Genomic DNA, 21,092 nt, shown 5'->3' with positions numbered 1-21,092 from the left:
AATTGAGTGCTATTCTTGGAGTTTGAAAGAATGGAGTTCAATTCCCACCTCTGACACTTATAATCAATGTGATTATATTGATCAGTGAATCAAGTCTCATACGTAAAATTAGAACATTGGACTAGATCTCTATGATTCTTCACAATTCTAAATCTCTGAGCCTATAACCCAAGGAAATGGTGATTTTTGAGGTCTGTAACCGCCTCACAATAACTAATAGAATTATCTAATATTGTGCCTTGGAAAGCAGATGAGAAAATAAAAGCTACCAGTTGTCATATCCAATCTCATCCCATATAAACTTAAGGTTGCTCAAAGAAATCAGGTGTTAATGCATTTAAGACAACATACCATGGTATCAGTGTTGCACAGAGGCTGAATTTATTTACTAAGGACAGAGAATAAATGGCCTCTAAGGTGACTTGCATCTCTAGTATTCTCTAAAATTGTGAAGAATCTGGGAAAATACAAGGCATGAAAAGCCAATTAGGATATGAGGCCCCAGAATAAAAGTTGCAGGGCTATTTTTTTAAAAGAAGTTTGAGTATCAGTTGCATTATTTAAGTGCAGAGTTAATGGCACTAGTGACATGTAAAAGATGCCCCTACTCTTCAAAAGGACTACAGAATGTGAATAATTTCACAAAGATCCAGAATCAAATATGAATAATAACTCATATTTACATTACATTTAGTAAAAACTAATAAGTTAATAAATTTTTTAGTAGGGAAACAAAATTTAGAAGTTGAAAATTTATAGTTTTGGAAAAGAAACAGTTCAGAGATTACTTTTTTAAATCTCCAAAATTCCACAATTGCTGTTTTGTTCCTTTAGGGGAAAAAAGGCCAGACTATCTGTGTAATGTTCCCTCATCAGACTTGATGTCTTCTAACAACTAATTCTTTAAGTTATTCTACCCTTTTGATCTATAAAATGCCTCAACCAATTTGTGTCTTTGTATTTTGATGGAAAGCAGAAAAGAGAAAAAGGGGGTAGTATCTGATAAAATGGTGGAAACTTCTCATTTATCAGCAACAAGTGGGTGATATGTGGCCAATGGTTTCAATAACATAGACAGTGCTTTAACAATTAGAATCAGGTTACTTCATTATATTTCAATATAATTGCGTTTCCTCAGAATACTATATATTTTATTTTGTGTACCTAAAAATATTCACACACACAGAGTGAAGAATCCCTGCATTGGAAGTAATATTTGTTTTAGGGTGTTGTCCAGTTATCTTTTAAGCTAGAGAATGTGAACTGGATTCTTTAAAAGGAAGTATATTTTTCCTGCTCTTTACCCAAAATCAGAGTATTGTATCAAATATGTCTACTGAGATCTTCCAGTCCAGGATAGATGGCATTGTACTATTATATTTCTAATTTTACTTTGTTTCTTGCTTCTTAAGGATATTTCTGAGTGAAAACTAATACTCATGTAGCAAAGGAGGCACCATGTGTCACTTAGCAGAAGTAAATGATATGCACATTTGGAAAAAAAAAAACTGTTCTCTTGCATATAACTCTCCAAAACGTGAACCATTATTTTATTCCTTGCTCCAGGGCACTGCTGGTAGTGAAGCCATGGCCACAGAAGAAATGTCTAACCTGGTAAACTATATACAGCCAGTGAAATTTGAGTCATTTGAGACATCAAAAAGTAAGTTTTTTGATTGATTGTTTGTTCTTCCACGGAGAAGCCCCAACTGTGGCCTGTAATGATTATGCTTGAAAAACTGAGTAATTGGAACAACACATGTTATATTCAACATAACTGCATGATTCTGGTGGTGCCCTTGTTTAGAGATACAAAGGATGAAAATCTGGTTGCTCCTTAATAAAATCCAAGGAACAGAGATGCTGTTATCAATACATATAGTCAATGTTATTCAGCAAAAACACTTGTCAGCTGTGTCTACAAAACTGAAAAACATTCAATTAATTTGGTGTCTTCTCTTGCCCTAACAACTCAGGGCGAATCAAGGTATGAGTTATCCAATGTACTGTGCAGAAAGTTGCTAGGACAGACCTTGAAGGGTGTTTTGTTCACTTTCCATATCTATTGCCATGCTACAATTTGTAGTTTACCTAGATCTCATTTGGTCATTCCAACTTTTTGTGCACTTAAAAGACTATTCCAACTGTCTTCAGGGGGGGGCGGGGGAGTACATTGACTAGGCATAGACAACTTTCCAATACCATTTTGGGACACAAAAATTCCATCTTTCAGAAGAAAAGTCATTTTCATTATGTTTTCTTTTTCATTTGGTCAGGATATAAGATGAAATCAGGACTGAAATATGGGTTTTTTCCAGGGTTTTGCCACCTCTGACTTTCAGGGTCCCCTGGCTCTAATCCACATTCCATTAGTAAAGAAGGAATACTCTAGGAGGTGCTGTCAAGAATGCAGCTTTCACTAAAAACATATATAGCAGAAATGTATCACCAATACATCCCATTGGTTGTTCTCTGTGCCTCACACTTCACATACTAGACCTTGGTACTGAAATGCCTCAAACTACCTAGCAGGAAAACAGATGTATAAGCTGACATCCAGGAACCTTTGAACCTCAAAACCATTCTATACTGCTATGATAAAGCATTCCCTCTGGACTTCTTCCCCTAACACTATAAGGCTCTGCACAAACGATATGACAAAGTGAAAATCTATGACACTTGCCGGGCAAACTTTGCTCAACTTGGCTTTTATTTGCTGACTAAAGACAGTACAAAGATGGGACGGGGGTGGTGCACTCCACAAGGTTATTTATTGATGAAAGTGACTGCCTTACCTTCCACAACTCCATTGCCTTATCTTCTTGATGTGCTGACATTAACAGAAAGTGCTAGGGTGCCAAAAGCTACACTATAATTTACTACCTCAATTATATTGGTAACATCTTGCTAAAATCATATTAATCTAATGGCTCCCTTTCTGTACCTCTACACCAAATAAAATATTTTCTAAATCAATACATTAGTAAAGGGTTTTTTAATATTTTCAATAATTTATTCAGAAATGGATCTTAATGCAAGCATTTTATATTCAATATGAAAACTCCTAGAGGAGTTGCACTGTGCTTTTATGTATTTCATTAGCATTTATAGGAGATAAGTCCATTTATCAATTGAAAGCTCTTCAAAAGGAAGCTAAATATGCTTTTAGTTCTGTCAGAGCCTGGAAACAAATGTAGGTGACAGTTGCCAAATGCCTACAAATATAGCTCTCCTTGTGCTTTTTTGTATTGATTTGTCACTTTGAAAAGAACAATGCACTCCAGAATGTTAGACTTGTTTAATTAAAGGTCATTCTTGAGATAATTAATCTTGGAGCCTGCATTATATTGGGGTGGGGAGGAGAAGCAGAGAAAAGTTATTCTGCCTCATACAAAAGTGGTAAAAGGTAATTAAATGATTTGATATTCCATTACTAATAGTATGGTGTGTTTTTTCCCTTGGCCCCTAAATGAGTTATATCTCTTGGCCTTGTTAGTCATATCAGCTCTACTCCTTTCCAAAGTTATCTTTGGTAACATTGTTTGGAAGCCCACTAAGAAATGAAAGTTAAAAGTGTTAATAAATTCAAGCAATTTTTCTAACTTAAGAAAGCTTGACATTATACAAATGGCATCAGGCAATCAAATGTCACGGCTCAGCCCAAAGAGTGTTTTTATTTAACAAAATGTACTAGATAGACAGTAGTCCTGGCAAACAGAGAGGAAAAGTCCTTCTCTGTGAGCTCCATATGGATAGATGGGAAAATGTGTTTTGCTTTATGAATTCTCATTTTAAAATTAATCTGATCCACATAGGGCTTCAGGAAGCAGCTACATGACTCAATGGATAGAACACTGGGCCTGGAGTCAGGAAGATCTGAGTTCAAATCCAGCCTCAGATTCAATAGCATTGTGGTGCTGGGCTAGTCACTTAACCTCTGTTTGCCAGAAAGAAATGGCAAACCACTCCAGTATCTTTGCCAAGAAAACTTCCAGGGATAGTATGGCCCATGAAGAGCTGGACACAACTGAATAACTAAACACATAGGGCTTTATAAACTGAATAATATCATAATCATAATACTTGGGGGCAGCTAGGTGGCTCAGTGGATAAAGCACTGGCCCTGGATTCAGAAGGACCTGAGTTCAAATTCAGCCTCACACTTGACACTTACTAGCTGTGTGACCCTGAGCAAGTCACTTAACCCCTCACTGCCCTGCAAAAAAATATAAAATAAAAACTATTATGTGAAAATTAGAGTTCAGATAATACATAGAACCTTATATGTGTATGGAGGTGGAGTGGGAAAAGTGACCAGTAAAGAGATTGTGGGAAAAAGAGAGGAAATGGAATAAAAATCTGCCCTACATTTGTTGTTCATTTGTTTAAGCTGTGTCCAACTCTTCATGACTCCTGCCCCATATTCACTGATGAGAAATCTGATCATTTTAATCAGGCTATAATTTCATCTTGCCAGTATATGGAAGAACATGTTTAATTTTCATTTGATTCAAGGTGTAATGAGGGACATTCGTAAAAACAGGAGCTATGGGATCAAAGCAGTTAATGAGAAAGCAAGTAGAGGAAGTAGAATGGAGGAAGGGAAAACTGAAGGTGAAATTGGAGAGAAAATGGTATGTCGGCTCAATCAACCCGAGGTTAAAGTGGGATAGGGAGGTGGTGGTTCTGAGCTGATTTTTCTCCAGTGAGAGAAGAAAGAAACTTATCTAAGGGAAATGATGGAATAAGAAACAACCAAAGCTGACAGACTGGATGAGGAAATCCAAGAAGAGAAAAAAGGGGAAGATTAGTCCAGTGTTAAGATTCTGGAGAAGCCAAAGTAGATGAGCGCCATCTGTTAAAGCATTACATATAACTTATTAAATTTGTTTGTCAAAGGAAATTCTTTTTAAGGGGGAAGAAGTGAGAAACGCATTGGTGCATCTGGTTGTTTATTCCTATGTCCTTTTTAGATGGAGAATCTATTTACAAATCATTTCATCTGTGCGTAAGAAAGAAGGGCAATTTTTAAAAAAACAGAGTTGCTTATAAACAATCATTAGCAAATTATTCTAATAATTCGCATTTACATTGGACTTTGTTAGCCTAACAATGGCCCTGATGAGTCATTAAGTTCAAATCAACAAGTATTTAATTGAATATATTGTGATAAAAAGCACTTACCTCAAAATGATGTCAGAGCAATTACACACACACACACACACACACACACACACACATCATTTGATTAGTAGTCATTACCCACTGTAAAGTACTAAAATCCATTTCACTACCTTAATACTATTATATACCTCAAAGACATACAACTAAAATATTATCCAAAAGGATATCAAGGTGAACAATACTCTTAGTTATGAATAAATAGCTCATTAAAACACAGATAAATATAAAAATTATACTGGGCAATAATTTCTCTTAGAGTTATATATTGTTTCCTGTGTTTCCTATCAGTTTTATTAATACAAAATATTTAAATTATATCTTTGACTTATGTTCACATAATTTTCCTTTTTTTCCCCCAATTCAGAAAGAAACAAAAGTTTTGAAATGTCTTCTTTTGTGGAAACCAAAGGGCTTGAGCAACTAACAAAGTCTCCGGTAGAATTCGTAGAGTATCCTTTACCCAAAGTCCTTAACTTGATGGTACAGAGGTTAACTGTTGTTCTTTTGAAGTCGATTTATCAATGAGGGGAAGGATTATAGAAAAATCAACTTATAGACCTATGATTTTTATTTCTAAATTGTTTCACCAATAAAAATTTCCAAGTATTTAGGATTGACATTGTTGCTATTATTGACAACAGCAAAATATTATGGTTTCAAAAGACTTTAAAAGCACCCCCTTTGTTATCATTAACTTGTAACATTTCTTCACTTAAATCAATCACTCAGGGGGTAGCTAGGTGGTGCAGTGGATAAAGCACTGGCCCTGGATTCAGGAGGACCTGAGTTCAAATCCAGCCTCAGACACTTGACACTTACTAGCTGTGTGATGTTGGGCAAGTCACTTAACCCTCATTGCCCTGCAAAAACAAACAAACAAACAAACAAAAAACAATCACTGAATCGAAGCAACAACTATTGCATGTTTAAATTATTTACTTAATCTGTAAAGATCATATAATCCTAAAGTTGAAGAGGCACCAAAGGTCATTTAGCATTCTCTTACCCAACTCAGGAAAGCACTGTTATTCTTAGAAGCACCATATAAGTGGAAATTAATATCATTATCATTGCAATTACTTATAAAACATATGACAGACATTCATCTTCTGCATGGATACTTATAGTAATAGAGAACTCATTCCCTCAGAGGCAACACATTCCATTTTTAGGCAGTTATAAGTGTTAGAAAAAGTTATTTACAGTTTCCTTCCCTCTACTGTCTACCTTGTCATCATCATACTATACTTCATAGCTAAGTAAAATAAATCCAATGTGTCTTTTTGGTGACAGCTATTTAAATATTTTAAGGAAGTAGTCCTATCCCTTCTCCTTTCACACCCAGTTTCCTCCTCTCCCAGGAAAACACCTCTAATTCACAATATCATGTATTCATAGGTTTAGAGCTAGAAGAAAGATCAGGTCATTTTACAGATGAGGAAACTGATATTGGGTGTTAATTAATTCTCCCAAGGTAGTAAAATAGTCATTCCAGGACTTGAGTTAAGGTCCTCAATCCAATTAGGTAGATTCCTAATTGGTTGAATGAACAAAACCAGAGAGTATGTGTTAAGAGATCATTATCAATCTCTAGGGAGATCTCTAGTAGAATTCCTCAGGTGTCTTTCCTTCACTTCCTGTTGCTTTGCATTTTAATAAATTAGAACAGATAAAGGAACTGAAGATGTTGAGCTATAGAAAAACATATTTTTTAAAGGGATTTTTTTTATCATTCTTCAAGTAGCCGAAGAATTTCCATACAGAAGAAAGATTCAACTCAAGGGCAGAGCTAGGAACAATAGGTAGGAGTTGAGATAAAGATTTAGAGTCAATATGAAGGGAAAACTTTTTTTTTTTTTGCGAGGCAATAGGGGTTAAGTGACTTGCCCAGGGTCACACAGCTAGTAAGTATAAGTGTCTAAGGTCAGATTTGAACTCAGGTCCTCATGAATCCAGGGTCAGTGCTTTATCCACTATGCCACCTAGCTGCCCCAAGGGAAAACTCTTAATGACCAGAACTATCCAAAAGTGTAATGTTCTCCCCAAAGTGACAAGTGAATGCCCCCACCCCTAATTTTTGATCTTCAAACAAAGGATGAATGACTTCTTTCAATGTAGAGGGGATTTCTGTATAAGTACAGGTTGGATTAGATATCTTAGTTGTCTTTTTTAATGTGAATAACCCTGGGAGAGCCATCTCTTTAAGAATACCGATGGCCATCAACTTAACCAAAAATTTTCCTCTGATGCCTTCCTTTGGAGGTCCATGTGAACCTGTGTTTTGAAAGAAAGACTTTGGTGACAGAGTACAAATTAATCTGTTAATCCATGATGACTGCCTACTAAGACAGCAATGGGCTATAATGTGATCACGTGAAGGCACTCATATTGATGAGAACCCTGAACTTTCAAAGTACTAAAATATAGCCATCTATCCCAATTAGATTCATCAAAAGGCTGCCCCCTCAAAAATTAATAAATATTTCTCTTTAGCTTTCCTTTCGTTACCCAACTACCTTTTACATTGCTCTTCTTTGTTTCAGTTTGTAGATTCCCACAGATGTATACCTTACTAATATATAGTGCTATCTCATTAATATTCCTAGAAAAAACATTTCTTAGAAGGAGGTATAGCATTGCACCTCCTTCTAAGAAATGTTTTTGATACATTCTAGTTATAAATCTTAACTTATACCTACAAGATCACAAATAAAAGTATAAATTTCACTTGGTTTATAACTTGTCATAGACATTTGTGTACAGATATCTGAGGCCATAATTATTATTTTCAATAAATTGGAAAAATAATTTAGATTGTCAAAATTACCTGTATAATTCAAGGAAGCTATCCCAAACAGCACAAATTAGGAAAGTGAGGCTGCCCATACTATTTGTCAATAGTGATAGAAGTGGGATAATGATAAATTCCTAACAACTAGAGATATCTCAGGAAGCAAGGGGTTCCCAATTACTCCAAGGTTTTCAGCAAATGTTGGTTTACCACTTTCCAAGTATACTATAGATAAGATTTTTCTTCAGGTATGGATTGGACAATATGATTTTAAGTAATGTCAATTAATTTGCCAATAAATGGGTGGCTTTGTTATACTTTATATTATACTGTTATACTTTAAGCGAAGTAATTAAGCAAGATTCACCTACAAGTTTAACATTTCAATAAACAATCACTACACTAATAAAAAATGTGAATTGTTAACTAATTCTTTCTGAATGCTAGTGGGTTCACTGATTCACTATTATACAATATAATGTCCCTTATCCTGAACTGCTTTAAGAAATGCCTTTGGGGGACACCTGGGTGGTGCAGTGGATAAAGCACCAGCCTTGAATTCAGGAGTACCTGAGTTCAAATCCAGCCTCAGACACTTGACACTTACTAGCTGTGTGACCTTGGGCAAGTCACTTAACCCTCATTGCCCCACCTGAGAGAGAGAGAGAGAGAGAGAGAGAGAGAGAGAGAGAGAGAGAGAGAGAGAAATGAGAGGAGAGGAAAGGAGGGGAGGGGAGGGGAGGGGAGAAGAAAAAGAAATAGAAATGCCTTTGGAGAATGATACCTTGATCCTGGTTAACTTATTTTCCAGATAGGTAAGAAAATATGGAGTTCTAGATATATAATTAATTAGAACAGAGAGCAAAATGTAAAACAAGGGTAGCTTATATTTGTTAGTTTTCTTGTGTTACACACACTCAAATATGTCATCATGTTCACAAGTAGAAATAGCAGTGATTGATAGTGAAACATAAGACAAAATAGAAAGCAGAGAGGCACCATGTGGTAGCATATGAATAGCTCTCTCTGAAGAGATGTTAACAATGAAATAAGTGGAGTTGTAAATAGGAAAATTTAGGTTTGATATAAGGAAAAACTTCATAACAATTTGAACTTCCCTAAAGTGAAATTAGTTGCCTTTGGAGGTTGCCTCTCTCTGAAGGTCTTTAAGCAAAAGCTAAATGACCCACTTATTAGGTATATCATGATGAAATTGCTTATTTACCAGTATATTGAACAAAATAGCCCCTACTGTCCCATCCAACTCTGAGAGTCTCTGATTCTGAGAATTGCTGCATATGATTTGTCTGTTGTCAATTCTTCCCATTTGTCATGGCCCCATTGGAATACCTTTGATTATAAAATCCATGAAATCATAGTTTGGCTCTTTCTTCTTTTAAACTATGCCCCAATTCATCTCTTCCCAGAAGATTTCTCCAGTGAATCCCATATATTTCTGGCTACTCCAACTCTTCCATCAACACAAATGCATGACATGTAAAGCTGCTAACAAGTTAGATGCTTAAATTATACATCTCTTTCCTGTGCTTGTGTATGCTTTATGTTTTCCTGTGCTTGTGTATGCTTTATATGTGCTTGACCCATTTCCCTAGCTGTATCTTAAATTCCTTTATTATTTAGTACTTCTCGCAGAGAGAATTACAGAATGCACAGTCACTATCGTGAATTAATGTTGTGGCAATGGTAGTAAAAGGACCAGGGATTTGGAGACCAGGGAAGTGGTTTCAAATGGCAGTCCTACTGTTTACTATCTGAGTTATCTTTGGGCAAGTCATTTAACTGCACTTGACTTTGATTTCTCCGTTTGTAAAAGGATGGAATTAGATTAAATCATATTCACACTCTTGAGACTATAATCCTACTTAACTTGGGGCAGCTAGGTGGCGCAGTGGATTTAGCACCAGCCCTGGATTCAGGAGGACCTGAGTTCAAATCCAACCTCAGACACTTGATACTTGACATTTACTAGCTATGTGACCCTTGGCAAGTCACTTAACCCTCATTGCCCCACGGGGAAAAAAAAAAAAGATCCTACTTAACCATCCTCACCTAGATATAACAAAATGCAGCTTAGCAGGATTTATCCAAAGGGAACACGTGTGGATTCTTCAAATTACATGCCCCAAGTCTTCTGGAATGCTGGTTGTCAAATGGTGGCTCTTAACTTCCAAACAGTAGGTAAGTAGGATTTTTTTTCCTTTCCTCTTAAATCATAAAAAAGATCATTTTTAAATAAGCTTTTGTGGATTGGCCTGGGAATACAATCAGCATGGATAATTTTATTGCTGTGGGAATATCAATCATTAAACAATTTGCAAACAAACATTTGAAATACTTGGTTTTATACATTGGTAGCTCCCCACAATTCCTATGTTAATGGAAAGTAGCTATAATGTAGCTAATCCCGAATTGGTGAAAATTTGTTGATTCAATTGTACTTTTCAAGTGAACACTTTTTTTTTCTATGGCAAATATATCTGTTTTTATGAGGTAGAGTCAGTAACTAAGGTGAATTTTAATTTTTGTGTGCAATATTTACCTATAATGGATGCCTTTTATGGGATAAGTGATGGACTACATGTTTGTTGAACAGTCTAGCTAAATTCATAAAGGCTAATCATCAAGTTGGTAGCATGAGTGATGAATTCTGGGTCCATAGCAACCCATGAAGAACATTTACAAAGATTTTAAGAAGTTGCAATTTTCATTGGCAGAACAAGTATCTACTCAGTGAATTTTTTTAAAAAACCCACAACCTGAAGGATTTAAGTAATTTATGCACCATTGGTCTGAATATATGGAATTCATAGTTTTTTATATTAATAATCATCATAATAACACTTATATAGTGCTTCAAGGCTTGTAAAATGCTTTACAAATATCTCATTTTATCCTCACAACAACCCTGTGAGGTAGTTGTCATGAACACCCCCATTTAATAGTTGGAGAAGGGACAGCTAAGGGGTGCAGTGGATAGAGTACTGGCTTGGAGTCAAGAAGACCTGAGTTCAAGTCCAGACTCAGACACTTGATACTTACTACCTGTGTGACCCTGGGCAAGTCACTTTTAACCCTGATTCCCTCACCAAAAACAAAACAAAAAATAGTTGGACAAACTGAAGAAGACAGAAGTTTGTGGGGGGTTTTTAAGTAAAAAGGGCCACATAGCTAGCAAGTATCCGAGACTGGATTTGAACTAAATATAAATTTGGCAACTCTTTTTACATTTCTGAAATAAAATATTCTGAAGATACACATCAATTTATATTAGGTATTATTTTACATTCATTATTTGAGAGTCCATGTGACATATTGGGAGCCTGGAAAATCTGGGTTTACAACCTGACTTTAAAATTTACTAGCTGTGTGAACCTATGTAAAAAGCCATTTTACCTATAAGAAGCTTAGTTTCCTCATCTATAAAATGAAGATAATGGATAATATTTGGGCCTCAGCATTGGAAACCTAGAAGAACTGGACTCAAATCTTATTCTTGCCTAAACTGGCTATGTGAACCTGGGCAAGTAACTCTCTCACTATCCCCAAGCAATTCTAAGACTATCAATTTCAGAAGTTGTAGATCATCTTTGGTAGAAGGAACTTCTATCCTAGCTATTAAATATACCAATGAAATTATAGGTCTGAGCCTCCCTTTCCCCCTGAAAAACATCATCTGTAATACCTACCACAGATTGTTTAGGACATTCAAATGATAGCATCAAGTGCTAGACTGACTTTGTAGGACTCTTTTGCTGTCAAGTATTATCATGTTCATGCTGATCATGCTGATACCACAATTAGTTTGAATTCTCAGACTATATACTGGGGTACATAATGCACAGAAAGCTACCCAGGGGCACTCTGACCACTGGGAATGGCATAGTTTGGAATTAAAAATTGCCTATGGATTATTATAGAAGATAATAACTTCTAGACATAAATGGTACATGATTGAATATATTAGCAATATATTCTGTGCTTATGAAAAAAGGATAATCAAAATACAAGGATAATGATAAACAATAATTTAAATAAAATAATGATAATATATGTAAATAAATATTTAAAATATAATGATTAAATAATATAAATAATAAATCATCATTAAGATTGTTCTAAATTATTATAAATTATATTGATCAGTATAAAATATAATAAAAACTAATACTTATGCTAATGAGCATGAAGTCATCTTTCTCTTCTCTACCACTTGAATGGATTTATGTTAAATCTGTCTTTTTAATGTTCAGACTTGGCTATGCAATTGAACTTGGGAATGTATGAATACAATGGGAAAAGTGGTTACAGACTAAAGCCAGAATTTATGAGACGACCAGACAAGCATTTTGATCCATTTACTGAAGGTATCGTGGATGGTATAGTAGCGAATACTTTATCTGTTAAGGTATGTAAGCGTGGCTTATGAAAGCACTGCATTTTGGCATGAGCAAGAAACTTATGCAATGATAAACTGGTTTATATCCTACTCCCAACCCACCAAAACAAAGTAAAAAAGGTAGATTGGCACCGATGTCAGTCATGTTTCTCATTTGTGTGACTATACAACAGAAAAATTAGCTGTAGAAAGACATATTGAGGGATCTGTATAGAATACAATAATACTGTTGGTATTAGTGTTTTAAATTATTAATATATTCAGGCTTGGGATATAAATAGAGAAAATATTCCCATTGTAATCTTTATTTAAAACATTGCATAAAAGTATTCTATGCTTGTATATTTGTATTTTAGGATTTACTAGAACATCACAGGATTTTAAAGAAATTGTAATAACTTCAAACAAAATTAGCACTCTGTAACTAACACTGAGAAATTAATTCCCAGTGCCATTTTAGCATTTTCTCTTTAGCCATTACCATGCAACATAGCTAAGGTAATAAAACTGTAGAAAATAAATTTTAATATCTAAATTGGGAATACATTTTTAATGCAGACCACTTCACATGATTTTTGCAGGTTCCTGGATGATTTGATTGGAAATTCCATTGGCATTTTAAAAGTTCAAAACTTTTTACTATCCTACTGTTCTATTTGAAACAGAAATATGAAAATGTTTTATTTGTGCTGAATGCAAACTTCAGATCCTCCCAAAGGATTTAAAGTATTCTGAAGAATTTCATAAAATAGAGCCATAAGGAAGAATCTAGTTTGGGATTTTAAATTACTGTGCATTACCTCTGCAGAAGAAAATCCGCAATAGTGCTCTGAGTTTTGTATTCTTATTATAAGCAACATTCCAAACTCCTATTCCTATGCTTAAATATGTGGTATTAATTTTATGCAGTAATAAATTTACAATGTTTGTGTTCATGAAATGAAACAATTTGAATTTATTCTTATAGTCACCTTGATTCTTGACTCACCCACATTCTTTCAATATTTATACTAGTGTTCCTGTTAGTATTTATTCACTGTATATACAATGACAGAATAGTAAATACTTTTCTAAGGAATTAAGAATAGTCTTCATTTAGTTCATTCTGTTTGAATGGTTCTTACCTTTTCTGTTACCTCTGTAACATATGTGTAAAATCTATAGATAGGGGTTAAAAGGATTTTCACCAAAGAGACCGGTTACAAAGTGATTTTTCAAGATTTTTAGGTCATTAAGCCTAAGGGTTAAGAGAGACTACACACATGATTAGAGCTCTCAAATTATATTAATTCTAGGGTGGTGAATTTTTTGGTTTGCTGGTTTGTTTGTTTTAGGGATTCTAAAATATTATTATTTATTTTTCATTTTTTTTTAATTTTGAGTTCCAAATTTTCTCCCTCCAGCCCCATTCCTACTTACTAAAAAGGCAAGCAATATGCTATCAATTAGACATGTGAAATCATGCAAAATATATTTCCATGTTAGTGTAATGATTGGAATGACGCCACCTACTGGAGACTTGCTGTGGAGAGCTCCACCATGAGGAAAATGCCTCAGAGGCATTGTGGCTTTTCCTTGGCGTCAGGAAATGACGTTTGCTCATGGGTGCTGTCTATCAAGTCTACCAGCCAATCAACTGGAGGAGCCTCCTATGGTCTGGGAGGAGACAGGAAGGAGGAAAGGGAGCCTGCGGAGAGAGCGCTGGCTTTTTTTCGCTTCCGGACTTGATGGTGGTGGCGGCAGAGGACTTCACAGGAAATTTGAGGAGAGATAGGAATGCCAGGCTGTTAGAATTCTGTTCTCAATCTTTTTCTTTCTATTTTCCAATAAACCCTTAAAACCTAAACTCGTTTTATCAGTGATTTTTAGTCAGTTTCCCCCAAACTGGGGGAACACATTAGAATCCACATTTAGAATCTTAGATTACACATTAGCCATATCACAACAAAACAAAATCAAGAAAAATTAAAATGTGAGAAAACTATACTTCAATTTTCACTCAAAATTTATCATTACTTTGGAGATAGATAACATTTTTCATCATGAGTCCTTTGGAATTGTCCTGAATCATTGTATTGATCAGAATAGCTAAGTCTTTCACAGTTGATCATCAGTATAGCATTGCTGTCACTGTGTATAATGATCTCCTAGTTCTGCTCATTTTACTTTGCATCAGTTCATATAGGTCTCCCCATATTTTTCTGAAACCATACCCCTCATCATTTCTTATGGCATATTAGTACTCCATCATAAATCATGTGCCACAACTTGTTCATCCATTTTCCAATTGATGGGCATCCCCTCCATTTCCATTTACCAATGCAAAAAGAGTTGCTACACATATTTTTATGCATATAGGTCCATTTCCTTTTTCTTTGATCTCCTGGGGATACAGACCTAGTAGTTGTATTGCTGGGTCAAATGGTATGCAGTTTTATTGCCCTTTGGACATAGTTCCAAATTGTTCTCCAGAATATGGAATGGAGTTCACAACTCCACCAGTAGTTCATTAATGTACTTATTTTCCCTCGTTCCTTTGAATGGTGTGTTTTATCCAAGTATGTTACAATCCTGATTATTTTGTTTAAAAGAGAGCCAAAAGAATCACCCAACCCATAATAAAATGGAGATCATTATCAAGTTTACCTATCAAGTATTCTGTCATAATTGGCCAGAAAACTAAGTCACATCCAGACTCCAGTGGTTTATACTTGTGTTTGAGATAGTTTACAATAACTCAAGTAAATTAGGGCTATGTTGTTAGGGCTATAAGTTATAGTTAGGATGCTATTCTCAGTCCAAATATGAACTTGCCTTGTTATTCTCAGGCAAACTAAAATGACTGGCTAAGGACAGAGAAAACAAACAGGCAAATAAAACACCACCAAAATCTGGGCTTAAGTGGATCAAATGGGATCTGGTCAAAACTTTATAGTGTTATAATTTTATTCTGATCTTATACTATCTTTTTCTTGATAATTTTGTTGTAATAGTAAAATATTTTTAAACATGCAACAAAGACTGTAAACAAAAATGAGATGAGGGGGCACCATTGAAGTATTAACATTGTTGTCAAACCACAACCATTGAGTTCTTAGTTCAACTATAGTCTGACTATTTTTGTCCCAAGAAAGATTCCATTCTTGCCATGACTGAACATTTCTGTAACAGATTATATCTGAAAGCTCAACGCTAGCAGATATTCACAATAGGAAAGGCCCATTGACAAATATATATGACTTCAGAGGATCAGTAATGAAACATGCTATCCATGAAAGAGTAATGATGGATTTAGGATAGAGAATGAGACATATATACTGTATGTACAATCATTGAGGGAATTTGTCTTGATTAAATACATATAGTTGTTACAAGGATTTTTCCTTTTTTTAATGGATTGGAAGTGCAAAAGAGAAAAAATCGATTTTTGGTTTTTGTTTGTTTTTTAATAGAGAGGTTAGGAGGGCAATGCTCCAGATGTGAAATGTTACATACACTTTTAGATGAGTTCACTATATTATCAGTTTTATTTAATCTTATTTTGCTGTAAGAGATCTCTCAAGGAGTGGGAGGAAATTGTAAATGTTTATAATGTACAAAGAAAATATATTCATAATTTTTCAAAGACAACTAATGAACCCTAGAAAACACACACACAAATACTAAGCATTCTCTGCATATGACTAGTCTAAAGAAAGATTTACTCTCTGTGAATTTATTAAGGTCTTGTACTAAGAAGTATTATCACATCATAAGAAAGGATTTGAGGAGCTAGGGACTTGAGATTCCAAACACGATTATGAAATGCTAACCTCTATCACTTATGAAAAAAAAAAGCCAAACTTCCTTCTTAAAAAAAGGAAATTATGAGTATAGGAATCAAAGTGTGTAATCAGCAAAATGTATTAGTTCCCTATTCTCTCTGCTGGGGACACTAACAATTCGTCTTTAGAAAACTTTCCAGTTGCAGGACTGATGATGCAAATGGGTTTGGGCTGGCACAAGGTAATTTAGAGTTCAAGCTTCAAGGACAAGACTAGTTATTAAATTCCTTTCCTCTCTTGTGAAAGTACTCATACAATTCTTATACAACTTCCTTTTAAACAATTACTCATTCAGACTTCAAGTCTTGTCAACATTAATGCTTATACCCAAACCTTGCATTGATTTGATTTCAGGGAAAATAAGCATTTCATATAATTTCTCAGCTTCTGTGCATTACCTTTCAGGATCCATAATGTTACAGGACATCTATATCTTGTCACTAAACAGGCATAACCACTTTTTTTTTCTTCTCCTAGATCATTTCAGGTCAGTTTCTTTCTGACAAAAAAGTTGGGACTTATGTAGAAATAGATATGTTTGGCTTACCTGTGGACACCAGGAGAAAAGCCTTTAAAACCAAGACTTCTCAAGGCAATGCTGTAAATCCAGTCTGGGAAGAAGAACCCATAGTGTTCAAAAAGGTCAGTTTAGTTTTGTTTTTGTTTTGTCATGAAAATAGCTTCCTGAGCACTTTAATGGGAATACTTTGGAATATTTATGTAACTCAATGAAAAGTCCTTTTGTTTGTTTGCTGTTGAGGGCAACTGGATGGCACAGTGGATAGGGTGCCAGGCCTGGAGTCAGAAAGATTCATCTTCCTGAGTTCAAATCTGTTCAATACTTCCTAGATGTGTGACCCTGGGCAAGTCAATTAACCCTGTTCGTCTCAGTTTCCTCATCTGTAAAACGAGGTGTAGAAGGAAATGGCAAAGCACTCTAGTATCTTTGCCAAGAAAACCACAAGTGGGGAGACAAAGAATCAGACATGACTGAAAATGATTGAGTCCAAAGCTAGTATGTGTCTGAAGCCTGATTTGAACTCAGGTCTTCCTGACTCTAGGCCTAATACTCTATGCATCATGCCACCACCAGCACAGTATGGTAATTTACATTTTGATTATGACAAAAGGGGTGGAAATTATGGGATGATAGGACCCCTGGAGACAGGCAGCTTGGCTTATTAGGGGGAAAAAAAGGTGGGGAAAATGTGAGTTCAATTTCTGCTTTTGACACAGAATATCTCAGTGATCATGGGCAGCTCTGTCAGGCTATAAATTACAGATGAATAGCAGAATTGAATGAGAAAAATAAAAAGGAATTTCCCTGTGCTGATAAAATTACAGTTTCTGAACAAAAATAAAAATAAGGTCCCTAGAAGAGATTAGCATGGCCTTTTTAAAAGGAGGTTAATTAAAATCAAAACCTTAGAGCCTATTAATTATATTAATAGCTCACGTTTATATAATGCTTTGGGGTTTTAATACATTAACTCATTGATCCTCACATCAACTCTGTGAGGTCGATGTTATTATAATCCTCATTTTATAGATAAAGAAATTGAGGCACAGAGAGAAGTGATTTGCATGGGTTTACCCAACTAGTAAGTGAGGCAGTATAAACCTGCAGGTTTTAATAGCAGCTAATTAGATTCAATTCTGCTTTGATAGCTGCAGATGGCCACATGTGATTGGATTCTTCACTTTGAGTCTATTATTGGGCAAATTGCATTTCAAAAGCTTTTTAAATCCTTTTTTTTTTAAGCCTCAAAAGGCTTGTATCCACTGAGCTCATTGAAGACTTTAATATGCTTGTATTGTACAATCGGAGGTTAAATCTATAAGAGGTAAACAAATAAATTTCTTATTCTTTCTTTTGGGAAGAAATCCCCTGATATGGTTCCTTATGCACTGACCATGTCACTACCTTGTTTAAGAAATCCCATTGTCTTCATATAAATTTAGGATCAAATCCACACTCCTCTATATAGTATTTAAAATTCCTGACTACCCACCTTTTCCAGTTTTATACATTAATCCTCTTCACGTGTTCTTCAGTCCAGCTAAACTTGCCTTCTTGCTGTTCCTCACTCATACCTTTCCATCTCCCATCTCTACACCTGTACAGTCTGTCTGATTACCCCCTTCCTGCAGTGTCCCCCCCTCCTACACCCATCTCTTAAACTCTCAAATTTCCTTTAAAACTCAGCTCTTTTCCACCTCCTACAGGAGGGCTGGTTTCCCTTGCTGCCAGTGATTCCTATTCCAAATTACCTTGAATTTATTTGGCATATACTTATTTGGCATATATGTATATGTATATATATCTCCCCAGAAAACATATTCTCGGTTCTCACTTACTGTACAACAACTGACTAGAGTAGGAGAAATCTCTGACAGGTTTCATCAGCACCAAGTTGCCCTTTCTGATCATCGAGGAGCCTACAAGAAGAAACAATATTTAAGGCATGGTCATCTTTGTTTCTAATGTCATCCTATCCCTTTATCTATCCCTAAACCCTGCAACCTTAGGGCAATTAGAAGAAGGCTGGAGCCACACTCATTTAGCCCTCTTGTTATTCATAGAATGTGTCAATCAGTACTCTATTGCATTCCCAGTTACAGTGATAGCCTCCAGAGTTGTTTGAGATTACATTTATAGCTGATTTCCAGCATGGCAAGGAGCAGAAATCACGTTGAATTAGAATCCGAGGAACTGGATTCCAATCTAAGTTTTGCCACTTACTACCCATTAGATTTCAATCACTTCATGTCTCTGGACCTAACATTCCTCATTTGTAAAATCAAGGGGTTGGGTGAGACAATCTCAGAAAATCCTTTAAATTCTAATTTATGATAAATTTATCTACCTAAGACACCCTAAATGCTCTACCTGCCAACCACAAAATAGCTGATTGGAAAATAATGGTGTGTCCTTAATATTAAACCATTCCTATGCTTTCTTTTTACACACATCTGTTTTCTCAAATGTCATGATGGTAAGTTATAACATCCCTGCTTAACATTCTTCTTTTCCTCTCCTTTCTCTTCACTGGATGAACATTTGAATTCAATAGAACACATGATAGTTCAAAAAACATGCTCTAATTTTGGGGGAACCAGGGCAATGAGGGTTAAGTGACTTACCCAGGGTCACATAGCTAGTAAGTGTCAAGTGCCTGAGGCCAAATTTGAACTCAGGTCCTCCTGAATCCAGGGCTGGTGCTATATCCACTTCACCACCTAGCTGCCCCTTCAAATTTATTTGTAATGGAATTGATGCTCAATATTACAACTTGTCAGTATCCTAAATGTTTCTTTAGGTGGTCCTGCCTTCTCTGGCATGTTTAAGGATAGCAGCATATGAAGAAGGAGGTAAATTTATTGGTCACCGGATATTGCCTGTACAAGCAATTCGACCAGGTAAAATTACGATAATGAGAAACTTTGCATTCCAATCATAAGAGAAATTCATCAGTATATTATTTTGTTATGTTTTAAATACAATTTACTTAAAGAAATGAATGCCTATAGCTTTATAATTTTACCAAGTAACAGTGGCATAGTTAAGAAATTCACTTTAGTTGACCTACTGTGATGGACTATATTCTTCTCACCAATGCAATGGTACAGAAGAGTTCCAGGGAACTCATGATAGAAGAGGATCTCCAAATCCAAGAAAAAAAAAAAAAGAACTGTGGAGTATAGATGCTGATTGAACCATACTATTTCTTTTGTTTTTGGTGCTGTTGGGTTTTTTTTCTATTTTGAGGTTTTGCATCATTGCTCTGATTTTTTCTCTTATAACAGGACTAATGCAGAAATAGGATTAATGTTATTATGTGTATATATATATATGTGTGTGTGTATAGATATAGATCTATATCTATATAGATATATAGATATAACCTATATCAGATTACCTGCTGTCTAGGGGAGGAGGGAGGGAGGGGAAGGAGGGAGAAAAATCTGAAATTGTAAAGCTTGTATAAACAAAAGTTGAGAACTATCTTTACATGTAACGGAAAAAATAAAATACCTTATGTGTAAAATTTTTTTAAAAAAAAAGAAATTCACTTTATTCAGGGATTTTAAAGTAATTTTTATGGGAACAATTGTGAGTAGATAGAATTTGGAAGACTGATAAGAAAACAATATCATTCCATTCAATACAAAGTGATTGATCTTCATGAGAAGAAATGACGGTCAGTCTCTAAACAATTATTAAGTGCTTACTATGTTTATGGCATTATGCTAAGTGTTAGGGATACAAAGAAAGGCAAAGAACAGTCCCTGGTAGCAAGGAGTGGACCTTCTAATGAAGGAGACAACTCTTTTATAACTAGGTATCTATAGATGGAAGATAACCTGGGGGGGCAGGGGGAGGGAAGGTAGGTATCATCAGCACAGATAGAGAATTTTAAATACTTTATATATTTTCACTTTCCAGGCTATCACTACATTTGTCTGAGGAATGAAAGGAATCAACCTTTGATGCTTCCAGCAGTCTTTGTCTACATAGAAGTGAAAGACTATGTGCCAGATACTTATGCCGGTAACAAATATAACTACTTTCTCTGTCACCGAATTTAGGACTTAATTTATATTGATGTCTAAGTTCTAAGCAAACAAAGCTTACTAACAATGTCATTTAGAGCCATTCACTGAAAATGGCTTCTATATGAGATATTACAATAGACCCCAAATGTAGATGAGGCAACAGTTATTTTGAGTGATACCTACTTGTTACACTGGGAGCTAGGTAGCACAATGGATGGCATTCTGGGCCTGGAGTCAGGAAGACTCATCTTCCTGAGTTCAGATGTTGGCTCAGATACTTCTTAGCTTGTGACCCTGGGCAGGTCACTTAACCCTGGTT

At 35.4% G+C, this 21,092-nt stretch overlaps 1 protein-coding gene across 5 annotated transcripts in view; it reads left to right on the top strand.

The window, feature by feature from the left end:
- PLCB1 (phospholipase C beta 1) overlaps positions 1-21,092 on the top strand; it is an 856,495-nt gene that overhangs the window by 652,024 nt on the left and 183,379 nt on the right. For all 5 annotated transcript variants that reach the window (XM_043984633.1, XM_043984631.1, XM_043984630.1 and 2 more), the window contains 7 exons: positions 1,567-1,663; positions 5,549-5,633; positions 10,050-10,174; positions 12,247-12,401; positions 16,694-16,858; positions 19,537-19,636; positions 20,664-20,768. In XM_043984633.1, the coding sequence (XP_043840568.1) occupies positions 1,567-1,663; positions 5,549-5,633; positions 10,050-10,174; positions 12,247-12,401; positions 16,694-16,858; positions 19,537-19,636; positions 20,664-20,768 (832 nt within the window). The remainder of the gene's footprint in view (positions 1-1,566; positions 1,664-5,548; positions 5,634-10,049; positions 10,175-12,246; positions 12,402-16,693; positions 16,859-19,536; positions 19,637-20,663; positions 20,769-21,092) is intronic.

Source organism: Dromiciops gliroides, chromosome 2 (assembly GCF_019393635.1).
Source record: "Dromiciops gliroides isolate mDroGli1 chromosome 2, mDroGli1.pri, whole genome shotgun sequence".
NCBI classification, from domain to species: domain Eukaryota; kingdom Metazoa; phylum Chordata; class Mammalia; order Microbiotheria; family Microbiotheriidae; genus Dromiciops; species Dromiciops gliroides.
Note: the sequence above shows the minus strand (reverse complement) of the source record. Positions and strands in the feature narration are given on the sequence as shown.